Source organism: Pelobates fuscus, chromosome 6 (genome assembly GCF_036172605.1).
Source record: "Pelobates fuscus isolate aPelFus1 chromosome 6, aPelFus1.pri, whole genome shotgun sequence".
Lineage (NCBI taxonomy): Eukaryota > Metazoa > Chordata > Amphibia > Anura > Pelobatidae > Pelobates > Pelobates fuscus.
The window spans coordinates 64,314,851-64,328,041 of NC_086322.1; the positions used below are offsets into that span (position 1 = coordinate 64,314,851).

Genomic DNA, 13,191 nt, shown 5'->3' on the forward strand with positions numbered 1-13,191 from the left:
CGAAAAAGAACAGATCGTAATACTCTACTCATGGCGTCCAGTTTTCATCCCAAACAGTTTAAAAGATCACTACCGATATCGCAGTTTCTAAGGGTCCTCAGATACAACACGGAAACGGACAAACGAGACCTACAGATCCAAGAGATGTGGGAGAGATTTAGAGAACGAGGATATCTACCGGGTACACTTAAGTTGGCACATGCTAAAGCAGTTGACATTTGGAATTATGAGAAAACTACTTCCGAAATCAAGACAAAACCTAAAACACCGAGGATCTACCTCCCTATCAGTTTTCATACAGGGACCTCGATCATTAGAAACTCCATTCATAAAAACTGGGGGATGCTTAGGTCGGACAGATCCTTACCTAGAACATTCTTGGAAACACCCATACTGAGCTATAAAAGAAACAAAAATTTGAAAGATCTCCTGGTTAAGAATGATCCTATAGCCAGCTACCGCAAGCCCGCTTTAATCTCTAAGAAAGGATGCTTTAAATGCAGTGGGTGTGTGACATGTGGTCACATGATCAGTGGTACAACTTTCGCCCATCCTCATAGTGGCCTTAAAATCAAAATACCACATTATATTACATGTACCACTGATCATGTCATATACATGATCACATGCCCCTGCGGACTCTCATATGTGGGGAAAACCGACCTGACCCTACGGGATCGCATAAGAGGACATAGATCTACGATCATGACCGCATTCAGGGATCAGTATAGCGATAAGCCAGTGGCCAAACATTTTTTAAACCTGGAACACAGACTCCCGACTCTCAGATTTGTGGCCATAGATCATGTTCCTCCCATGTCCAGAGGAGGGGACAGATCGAAGATCCTGCTTCAACGAGAGGCCCAATGGATATATCGGTTGGACACCGTCGCCCCTAAGGGGCTTAATGAAAATATTGTTTTTTCTATGTTTCTATAATGAGGGTATAAAATCCCGTTAGATGTGGTGTATACACATCTGAACTATTCATTCATTTTTTTCTCTCTCTAACTGTCTCTTTTGCTCTGCTCTCTCTGTGTGGCACTCTCTCAGTTTTTCAGTTTTTCTCCTGATCCGAGATAGTTCCTGGTGGTGCCTGACTGGTAGATTAGGTCTTTAATATGACTAATTCCTTAAGAATATGGATATATATCCTCTAGCCGCTCTCTCTATTACACATAGAATTCTCATTGTTATCCCTTTCAGCTATGTCAGAACTGCCCTGCTTTGCCTTTGTATATAGATTATGATTATTATTATTATTTTCAACGAATTCTCCATTGTTATTTTCGATATGATATGGTGGATTTCACCTTTATATTTATTCTCTATGTCCTATGTATACATAAGATTAGGCGATATAGCTCTCTGGGGAGATCTATATGACAACTATGCACATTATTTTCACTGCATGCAATTTGGCACTATTTTTATTATGTGATCACATATATGGATTCACTGGCAAAGTTTTATAGATTTGTTTGCATCTTATATAGCGGTATACATAGCTATTCGTACATTTCTCATTATGCACATCCTATTTACATAGATACAGATCCACATATCTATTATGCTCGGGATTAATAACCCTGTAAACGTTTTGTATATGGGTTTCCTAGCAACACATGTACACGTCAGCACGCACGTAGCACGACGAGTCACGCTGTCACGTGATCGCTAATTCACTTCCGGGTTCACACGGAGGAGGGGAGGTGATTCATTCACGATTGGTGAGTACATTAGTGATTAAGCTATATATTCGGTTTATGTTTATTGATACACTGATCTTGAGGAAGACCCTGAGGGGTCGAAACGTCGATCGTTATTTTGAAAATTTGTAAATAAATACGTAAGGACTTTTTATGAAGACCGGAGAGTGCTTCCCTTATTTCTGCATATATATCCTCTACACGTGGGATAGCACCAAGGCATCTATAATCTGATTTTTGAGATAGGGTGAGTGCCAAGCATATGTGTTTTTTGTATATATTTGGTGTTCGTTGCACCTACTTGAGCACCCCCTCAACACAAGTCTGCTAAACAGTGAACTTGAACTACCCTCATTGCTTCCTCTGTGCACAATGGAAGAATTTTTGGCAAAGGCAGGGGCACTTTTGGAGTCAGCTGAGACTTTGTCCATTTCGGACGAACAAGCAAATGCTATCCTATGGCCACAAACCTCACAAGAACTTATGCACACAAACACGGTACAGGACCTATATAATGATCTATTGAAATTAAAAAAACGCGAAATTGATCTCGATCTGCACGGAGTATTCATATCAGATTACTACCGCGCTAAAAGAATACCAAGAGGATTCAGAGTCAGGAATGCCCCCACTATAGGAAGGCAAAATCCTGAATTCTGTAAGAAATGGATGCTTATATCCAACAAATGCTCCTTGGATTGGATGGTGATTGTGGTAGAAGAGGTGGGGAAAGAGTTGATCTTTGTGAAACAATCCATACAAAATCTGGAGACCACTAATGTTATCACATTACAAGCATCCACCGCCACCATCCAAATGTTGAAATTACAGGATGAAATCAATAAATACAAAAATGACCTGATCCGGTTCAAAAAACAGAAACTGGAAAAAGTAAACAATGATTATAAATACCATCAAGTATATAGATGGTTGGGAGGAGCACAAGACAACTACAGATCTAATACCAGATTTAGAACAAGAATACGCAAACCCACATTTCAGACAGTTGATGCCAGCTCAGGAGACTCCACCTCAGACCCTGACAATACAGAGAAGAGACATACCACAGAACCTTTTTTAGAAAGAGGCAGTTACCCAGACGAGCCACCGGAGGCCACACGGATCCATACCCGAGGCGCAAAAAAAGCCGACCCACCAGGCGGGGGCAGAGGAATTGCTCAAAGTACAAATCTTACGACAAAACCCCCCAGGATGAGAAGATGACCACGGTGTTTAACCTATCCGATAAAAGTCTAGATGCCAACCATTATTCACTATTGAACAAAGGTTTATCGTTTGTACCGGTAGCCAAACCTGACCCATTTAAGACCGAGGTGGAAATGTATAAAATTCAAAGAACCCTATACAGCAATGAAATACGAAAACAGGGAACTCAGATGACTACCCAGCGATTCTATACGAAAAACCAAAGGGACATCCGTACAGCCAACCCTTCTATCAAAACTTTCATACAAACAGTTAAAACTGAGATTGAAAGAACAATCAAAAATCCACCAGAACATCATCATAACCTAACACCAGGTGAAAAACTTGCCCTAAAAGATCTTCGACAGGATCCGAATATTATAATCCGATCAGCGGATAAAGGAGGTGCCACGGTCATTCAGTCTTATCAAAATTACCAAGCAGAAATTTATAAGCAACTAAGTGATACACTCACATATGTCAAACTCACGTTTGACCCGACTAAAAAATTCCAAAAGAGGATACAAAATCATATAGATATGGGGATACAATGTGGATATTTGGATACTAAAACAGCGCAATTTTTACAAGTGGAACATCCAAAACACCCAATATTATATACTCTACCTAAGATCCACAAGGACCCACTACAACCACCAGGAAGACCCATAGTATCCGCCAGAGAAAGCTTACTCGAACCGATTGCCAAGTACATTGATATTTTTATCAAAGACAGCGTACTGGCGCTACCTACATGCCTACGTGACACACAAGACTTTATGTCCAAGATTAAACAAGATCCCGGGGTGGAACATACAGCCCTGTTGGTTACGATGGACGTACAAAGTCTTTATACGATAATACCACATAGGGAAGGCATACAAGCGCTCAGAGATATTCTCATCCAATCATCGGTTTATGAAGGACCCCCTATCGAATACCTCTTGGAATTTCTGTCAATAGCACTCTCCTGCAATTTTTTCAAGTTTGAAAACCAATTCTATCTTCAGTTGTCTGGAACTGCAATGGGTGCGGCTATGGCACCAGCATACGCCAACTCCTATATGTTCATGTTCGAACAAACGCATATCCTATGTAAATATGGACACCACATTAAACACTACTATCGCTTCGTCGATGACGTGTTTCTTATCTGGACTGGGACCTCCGTTGAGCTAGAAAAGATGACCACTGAAATCAACCAACTATCTACACCAGTTAAGCTGAGTGTTGAACAAGACACACTATCGATCCAACTTCTAGATGTGACAATATACAAGAAAGATGACAAACTTGAATTCACTCTACATCGAAAAAGAACAGATCGTAATACTCTACTCATGGCGTCCAGTTTTCATCCCAAACAGTTTAAAAGATCACTACCGATATCGCAGTTTCTAAGGGTCCTCAGATACAACACGGAAACGGACAAACGAGACCTACAGATCCAAGAGATGTGGGAGAGATTTAGAGAACGAGGATATCTACCGGGTACACTTAAGTTGGCACATGCTAAAGCAGTTGACATTTGGAATTATGAGAAAACTACTTCCGAAATCAAGACAAAACCTAAAACACCGAGGATCTACCTCCCTATCACTTTTCATACAGGGACCTCGATCATTAGAAACTCCATTCATAAAAACTGGGGGATGCTTAGGTCGGACAGATCCTTACCTAGAACATTCTTGGAAACACCCATACTGAGCTATAAAAGAAACAAAAATTTGAAAGATCTCCTGGTTAAGAATGATCCTATAGCCAGCTACCGCAAGCCCGCTTTAATCTCTAAGAAAGGATGCTTTAAATGCAGTGGGTGTGTGACATGTGGTCACATGATCAGTGGTACAACTTTCGCCCATCCTCATAGTGGCCTTAAAATCAAAATACCACATTATATTACATGTACCACTGATCATGTCATATACATGATCACATGCCCCTGCGGACTCTCATATGTGGGGAAAACCGACCTGACCCTACGGGATCGCATAAGAGGACATAGATCTACGATCATGACCGCATTCAGGGATCAGTATAGCGATAAGCCAGTGGCCAAACATTTTTTAAACCTGGAACACAGACTCCCGACTCTCAGATTTGTGGCCATAGATCATGTTCCTCCCATGTCCAGAGGAGGGGACAGATCGAAGATCCTGCTTCAACGAGAGGCCCAATGGATATATCGGTTGGACACTGTCGCCCCTAAGGGGCTTAATGAAAATATTGTTTTTTCTATGTTTCTATAATGAGGGTATAAAATCCCGTTAGATGTGGTGTATACACATCTGAACTATTCATTCATTTTTTTCTCTCTCTAACTGTCTCTTTTGCTCTGCTCTCTCTGTGTGGCACTCTCTCAGTTTTTCAGTTTTTCTCCTGATCCGAGATAGTTCCTGGTGGTGCCTGACTGGTAGATTAGGTCTTTAATATGACTAATTCCTTAAGAATATGGATATATATCCTCTAGCCGCTCTCTCTATTACACATAGAATTCTCATTGTTATCCCTTTCAGCTATGTCAGAACTGCCCTGCTTTGCCTTTGTATATAGATTATGATTATTATTATTATTTTCAACGAATTCTCCATTGTTATTTTCGATATGATATGGTGGATTTCACCTTTATATTTATTCTCTATGTCCTATGTATACATAAGATTAGGCGATATAGCTCTCTGGGGAGATCTATATGACAACTATGCACATTATTTTCACTGCATGCAATTTGGCACTATTTTTATTATGTGATCACATATATGGATTCACTGGCAAAGTTTTATAGATTTGTTTGCATCTTATATAGCGGTATACATAGCTATTCGTACATTTCTCATTATGCACATCCTATTTACATAGATACAGATCCACATATCTATTATGCTCGGGATTAATAACCCTGTAAACGTTTTGTATATGGGTTTCCTAGCAACACATGTACACGTCAGCACGCACGTAGCACGACGAGTCACGCTGTCACGTGATCGCTAATTCACTTCCGGGTTCACACGGAGGAGGGGAGGTGATTCATTCACGATTGGTGAGTACATTAGTGATTAAGCTATATATTCGGTTTATGTTTATTGATACACTGATCTTGAGGAAGACCCTGAGGGGTCGAAACGTCGATCGTTATTTTGAATATTTGTAAATAAATACGTAAGGACTTTTTATGAAGACCGGAGAGTGCTTCCCTTATTTCTGCATATATATCCTCTACACGTGGGATAGCACCAAGGCATCTATAATCTGATTTTTGAGATAGGGTGAGTGCCAAGCATATGTGTTTTTTGTATATATATATATACACACTAAATACTTGTATTTACTTTTCTAAACTTTTATTTAAGTTTAACCAACTTTGTAAAAGTTTTTGGGGATTTACTATCAGATGTACCAGGTACATCCGAGGTCGTTAACTACCATTTTTTTTGGATGTACCTGGTACGCCCGAGGTCGGGAAGGGGTTAAAGATTTAAGTGTTTTCACAGCTGTAAGGGTCGGAGCTAACCCATGATTTATATTCTGCCATGATTAACCAGGAAATATAAATATAACACAAAGTGTAAAAAAGCCAAAATGCAAGTTCAAGAAATATTAAGAGTAATAAAGCAGTTACCTCATCAGTTTTCAAATTGGGAGAGCTTTTCTTTTCTATTTCTTCATTTACTTTTGCTCCTTCATCTGTAGTAAAGGAAATCGGTACAGTATTTAATCTTACTGGTAAAATGAAATGCAATTCTAATGCAAAAAAATGTAAGAATCATACTGGAGGAGAGTTAAGGCAAAACATCTGCTATTCCAGGTGCAACCTGGTATATGTTGAGACATTCAATTTGTTTACTGGCGATTGCACTTATTAAGCAATCTGTCTCATAATAGCACCTATTTTTGTCTTGATAAATTTCTCACATGTGGATTTTTAATTGAGTTATACAACTTTAATGCATTTTATGACTATTTTATTATTTTTGTTTATAGTTTTAACATCACCTTGAGACAACCATCGCTATAGCTAATTTGATGCCATTTTAATTATCAAAAATAAAGAGGATTTTAATATTTCATCAACTCTTCTTATCAATAGTATATACATAGTCAAATGAACAAAAAAAATGAATAAGTTTTTATAATGGACTGATCAAACAGTTTCTGTAAAAAAAGTACATAAACTCTCCCTCATTATTAGTAAATTCTATACACCACACTCAGAGGTAGAACAAGCCCACAAAGCATTTTCTCCTCCCCTCTCACGCTGCTTCTATTTTCACATATTACAAGGAGGGAGCCGCAAACTGGTAGCTCCCTCCTTGTAATAAACCAAACGAACGAATGAAGAGGTCTTTGTTCATTCGTTTGAAATATCTTAATTTATTCGTCTTTCTGACAAATAAATGGACGGAATTCCCATCCGAACGCCCAAGTGTTTAACTGGGCATGCGCGATAATTTCACATTGCTATCTAGTGTGGGAAGATGACGTGCCCCACAGTGGGATGGCAGCGCCCAGGACCTAGGTCCGGTCACAAAATAAAGTAAAAAAAAAAAAAGGTACTATGGGGGACGGCAAGTAAATGTAGTGTAGTAAGGAGGGGGTTAAATAAATAAATGTGGCCATGACAGTGCCGCTTTAATGTATAGCCAAAAAGGCGACGGTAGGAGAGAAACAAAAATGTTTAAACATAAGAAAAGGTAAAAGAACCCCAAATAAGTAACAGAGAAGCTTCATGTATTTGTGGTCAACATTCAGAACATAAAAGATTTCTCATTAAGAAGAAATCCTTTTTTTTTTATTTTGTGACAGTACGTGAAGAATAGTCCTATATAGGAACACTCCAAAAAAAAAAAATAGTAAATTATGTATACCTTGAATTTTTTAAAGACTAATTATTAGTCTTGGTCTTTTAACGAACACCTCGCCATAGCATTTAAAGGGACACTCCACTGACCAAACTTCAAATAAGTAAATGAATCACTATTTAGTAGATAACATCCAATGGAAACATACATGCATTTAAAGATACATTTTTCATTGAGGGTATATCTAAAAACAGCTTGCAAAAGCTGAACATCTATTGTCTGCTGCCTTTGCAAGTCTTCCCCTTCTTCCCAAACACAGACTTGCTGTGGCTGTCTAATCACAGACTTCCCAATTCAGCTCAATAAAATGTATTTGCAAGGCAGGTGCTCTGAGCAATGGTCTGCCACTTGAGTTTCGCTACATTGAGCTAAACGACTAGGACCAGTTGTCTGACAGACATCCGGGGATAGACCCCCTCTTCACACAGCTGAAATGCTTTAGGGGTCTGGATTGTCCCTTTAACCCCTTAAGGACACATGACATGTGTGACATGTCATGATTCCCTTTTATTCCAGATGTTTGGTCCTTAAGGGGTTAATGGAAACTAAAATTAAATTTCTCTTCATTACTCTATCATCTCTGGCAAATGGAGACTCCTAGATTAGTCACCATGTAAAGGACTGTGGAAACATCTAAGCAATTTGAGCAGATTCCAGGGAAGACTCCCCATGGAAATCAATATGGCCTCCTCTCAGCAAATCTTTTAACTGTAATAGTACTGGACAAATTCTTGTTTAGCTGTGAGATGCAAGCTAGTTTTAAAGCAGCTCTGTCACCGTCTGGGGACTTTGCAGAATTTGTCTGATGGTGGCCAGGAATAGGGCTGGTAAAGGTGAGATTTAAAACTGTCCCTCCCTGGCATGGCCATCTTCATTGCCTGGAGCAGACGTCACCGCTGTACAAGTATGTATGATATAAACATTTAAAACTTACTATGAACTTGGTCAGATTGCACATTATTTCCAGCCAAGGGAGTTAATTAAGCCACCTTCTTCTCTTGCCCACCCATCTCAGTATTATTCCAGTCAACTAATGACAGAAACAGGACATCATATTAATGTAAAGTGTTGCGGAATAAGTGGGCGCTATATAAATGGCAATAATAATTGTTCAGCAGCAGGAGAGAGAGAAAATCGACATCAGCCCCTGCTTTGCACGAGCATACTAATCTCATTGTCAGGATGTCACAAGCATACCCAATGAATTTCTCCTGCATTCCTAGTGATAGGACATTGATTGGGTAGATTAGTGCCCACCTAGAGTGGGTGTGGAAAGCAAAAGAAAAAATCAGCAGATAAATATAGAAAGAACAAACACTACCTGCTTTTTTTTTTTAATTTTAAGCCTGCAGAGTGAGGCAACTGTTTCATTCAAAGCTAAAGTATTTGAGAGTTGTCTCAAAGTGATGCATGCCCCTTTAAGAACTTTTTTTTTTTTTTTTTTTAGACAAGGTGGAAAACTAGAGGTCTTTTTTTATGTTGCCATGGTGACCTAGATTTATCAATCCACACCTAATATAAACACATGTTAATATTCTAAGAATATAAAACTAACTTGCGTTTGAATTCACTTTTGTTTTTGTATTTTATTTCCCTATGCTTGTTTTCTTGAATAGTAATGTTACCCTTTAAATTCAGTGCTGGCATACCTTTTACTTTGACAAGTGGTTTGCGCCCTGTAGATTTCTTAGCCTTTACAGAAATAGATTCTTCATTTTCTTCTGAACTCTGATCATATGTACAAAGAGAAAAAAAGTGAAAACACTACACTGTATTGTTTGACTTGTATTTTAAAAACAAACAATTGGTAATAAACAATCATGTATATTGTAACGTATGTATATACCACATACACACATTCAATCCCTTTCCTATGCACCACAGCATCTCGTTTTACTGCTGTCTCGTATTTGTTTTATTATCCGAAATGGCCACATGTAATTTATGGAGATATTGCCTGTAACTATAAATATGCATTATAATGGATTAAAGAGATTGAACTGGATTCTTTGTTAATAATGATGGGCGGGCGTAAGGAACGACATTAGTGCTCTGCATAGCTGAAATGCACTTTATAACAGACCTGCACATTACTTTAATGGCAAGCAAATCTGTTAAAAAGGCAAGTGTGCAATGCATGCAAAAGGTTAGAATGATTTATATATAAAAAAAAAAAGTAAACTGTGTGCAACCAGAACACCATCAGTCAAAATTTTTTTTTTACCTATATACCAGCAAACATGCTAAAACATAACAGTGATAAAACTCGAATTTACCTGTGGCTCTGTGTCCTGCTTAGCAGGCTCAATCAAGGGAATGGACTCTGCAAAACAATAGCAAATCTGTTACAGTTTGACAGTATAAAGCACAAATCTAATGAGAGCATTGAAATAAAAACCAGCAACTAATATTTTTTCAATTAAAACGGCATTTAACGAATAGCAAAATATTGAAAATGGAAATGGACATGGAACAAAGACAAAACAAGTATACTTCTTAAATGTGTTTCTTTGAAGGGTAAGCTTTAATAAAGGAATGTACATTTGTTTCTTACACAAAAAAGGAAAGTCTTATCCGAAGGGAAATTTACTGTGGACCACACTCAATCAACATGCTGAACACAGATATATAATCCCAAAATAGAAACACACAACACCAATGAAAAGATGGAGAAATTTTGCTGTGCGACTTTTTAAATGCACTATCTTTTCACACAGATATTATATTCACCTCAACTTAATAGTGGTCTGAGGTCAAATTGTACACACAAGGGGTAACAGAGGCTTCAAATAAGGAAAGCGTGAGCACTGGATATACATCTGTGCGAGATAACCACTGAAGGTATGGTGTACAAAAACAGGTAATGCTTTTCCCCTTCCCACTGTTACCCCGTCTATATAATTAGAAATAAAAATGCTGTTCACAATACTTAAAATGTAATTACCAGGTTGTATCGTTTCAAAAGTCCTTTCTTCATCTTTATGATCCACCTGTCGAGAGAGGGAATCAATTTCTTATCAGAAGAAAAAAAACAGTTTATATAATATAGACACACTATAATGAAATATAGATTGGCAGACACATCTAAGCAGCACTCACATGACTTATTTAAAGAGAACAAATACAGTTCAGACCTCTCATGGTGCTTTCTCAAGATGTACAGTATATTGCAATTTGCATGCACACAGAAAGAAAAGAGTGCCAATACATATGGCTTTCAGTGGATACACATATGTGGTTGAACGTACTGGTATCCTTCTGTGTTTTTTTTTGTTTTTTAAAGCAAAACTTTCTGCACCTAGTAAAAATTGACAAAAGTATTTGGTATCCTCTGTTCTTTGGAGGTTCCTACCAATTATATGTGCAGGGCCTCTATTTGAGCAATGCATGGTCTGGGTAGTGCACCCATATATTTTTTTTTCAGGGTTCTGAAATATCAGCAGTGTACTACTATGCAAAAAAAATATTACCCCTGCCGATGGCAGTCGAGATGCCCCATGTAGCCCACCTGCACAAACTGCCACCTCAACACTATCTTTAAATATAATGATTCTTTACTCAAGTTTTTAAAAGCAATGGATTCTTCTTTTAAATGCAGTGTATATACATACAGTCTTGATGGTCTACCCTGCTTCACACTTTGCACAGTGCAGAGAAATCATCAGACTTGTCAGTTTTCAAACACTGATATATAGGAAAAGTGGAAACCACCCAGAATACGTTAAAATATATATGGAATAGAATAACCTGTATTCAGGTAGAATATCCAAAAGGTATGCTCTGTGTAAAAAATCAAATAGCTAACATAGCATAAAATAGTATAGCATTAATGTGAATAAGTGAAGGTATGAATGCACTCACAAACGAATGGAAAAATCAGGCCTTTCACCCACTCAGGGGTACTGTGATGCGTATAAGTTGAGGTATCTTCCAATCAAGTATGTAAAATAAAGGAAATCAAATATAGTGAAGATTGTTATAAAATTGTATATGACACATTTATTGGTCTCACTTACACATAGAAGATATAAAAACAGCGTGTAATCATGGGACTCCTGGCTGATGTCAGAATATCCGATCAGGATATTGCAAAAATTTGCAAATTATATTTGTTTATTTTGTATTTTTGCTATATCCTGATCGATGCTCCTGGGCTCCCCCTACGGATATTCTGACATCATCCAGGAGTCCCATGATTACTGGGAGACACAGTGTTTTTATATCTTCTATGTGTAAGTGCGACCAATAAATGTGTCATACAATTTTATAACAATCTTCACCATATTTGATTTCCTTTATTTTACATACCTGATTGGAAGATACCTCAACTTATACGCATCACAGTACCCCTGAGTGGGTGAAAGGCCTGATTTTTCCCATTCGTTTGTGAGTGCATTCATACCTTCACTTATTCACATTAATGCTATACTATTTTACGCTATGTTAGCTGTTACAAAAACCTTATTGAACTATGTGCCTTTAAATGTTATTTTCACTTGTCTGACTTATTTGCAGTCGTTGGTATGGTTCAGCACGAATCCTTTGTGTAAACGTATAGGTGGCCGCCATTCCAGGACTTTGCACGTGTTCGCGGCCATCTTACGTACGACCAGCGGTGTTTGCCATCAATCGTCTGGAACTAAAAACGGAGACGCACCCAGGCGAACACCGCTGAGACCTCCAGGATAGTATAACTTCGTGCTGGACCTACCGAGCGGCCCACCGTTCGGTAGGACGATTACCCTTCGCAGGGGGAGTACAGCGACCCCCAGGATACCTATGGATGGCAATGGGTTCGTGGAGTTTCACCGTACGAACGGAGACCGACCGCAAGGCCTAAACGTGTGGAACCATTTTCGGCCAGGAAGTCTGTGCGGTCGGTCAAAACTTTGAAAACCCATAACTCTCGAACCATTCATCCGAACGGGTTGGTTTTCGGATATGTTGCTCCCCTGAACAAGATCTGTACAGCGGTGTAGGATTTAAAGGGGTACCCCCTGGTTTTGGGGTACATCCAGAACTTGGTTAAAAATATGTACTGCATAATTATGTTAACTGTTTATCTGAGGGGAGGAGATGTGTGGGAGGTATCCAATATGTGATTGGTGATTTTATGCCTCCCCCTGGGAGTATCCTTTTTGTATGTAACCACAATAAAAAGCAGGCTGGTCAGCCCAGTCCTCAGTTCTTACTTGACCCTCAAATCGCAGCCTCGACTCGTTTTGTTGGGCAGAAAGGTATTCTAGCTATGCTATAGCTAGTGGGATTGTTCTACACTTACAGGACTCTTATGGAATATTAAGGAAAGCCGCTCTCTCCTCTTCAGCAACTAGGAATCCAGACGACTAAGCGGTCCAGCTCTCAGCAAGCCTAAGGGTAACCGTAACATTAGCCATTTGATTTTTTACACAGAGCAT

At 38.8% G+C, this 13,191-nt stretch overlaps 1 protein-coding gene across 1 annotated transcript in view; it reads right to left on the reverse strand.

The window, feature by feature from the left end:
• The window catches only part of BOD1L1 (biorientation of chromosomes in cell division 1 like 1), a 98,676-nt gene that overhangs the window by 35,050 nt on the left and 50,435 nt on the right, over positions 1 to 13,191 (reverse strand). The window contains exons 18-21 of the mRNA XM_063457788.1: positions 10,719 to 10,764; positions 10,051 to 10,097; positions 9,424 to 9,502; positions 6,535 to 6,599 (exon numbers count right to left, since the gene is read on the reverse strand). Coding sequence (XP_063313858.1) covers positions 6,535 to 6,599; positions 9,424 to 9,502; positions 10,051 to 10,097; positions 10,719 to 10,764 — 237 coding nt within the window. The remainder of the gene's footprint in view (positions 1 to 6,534; positions 6,600 to 9,423; positions 9,503 to 10,050; positions 10,098 to 10,718; positions 10,765 to 13,191) is intronic.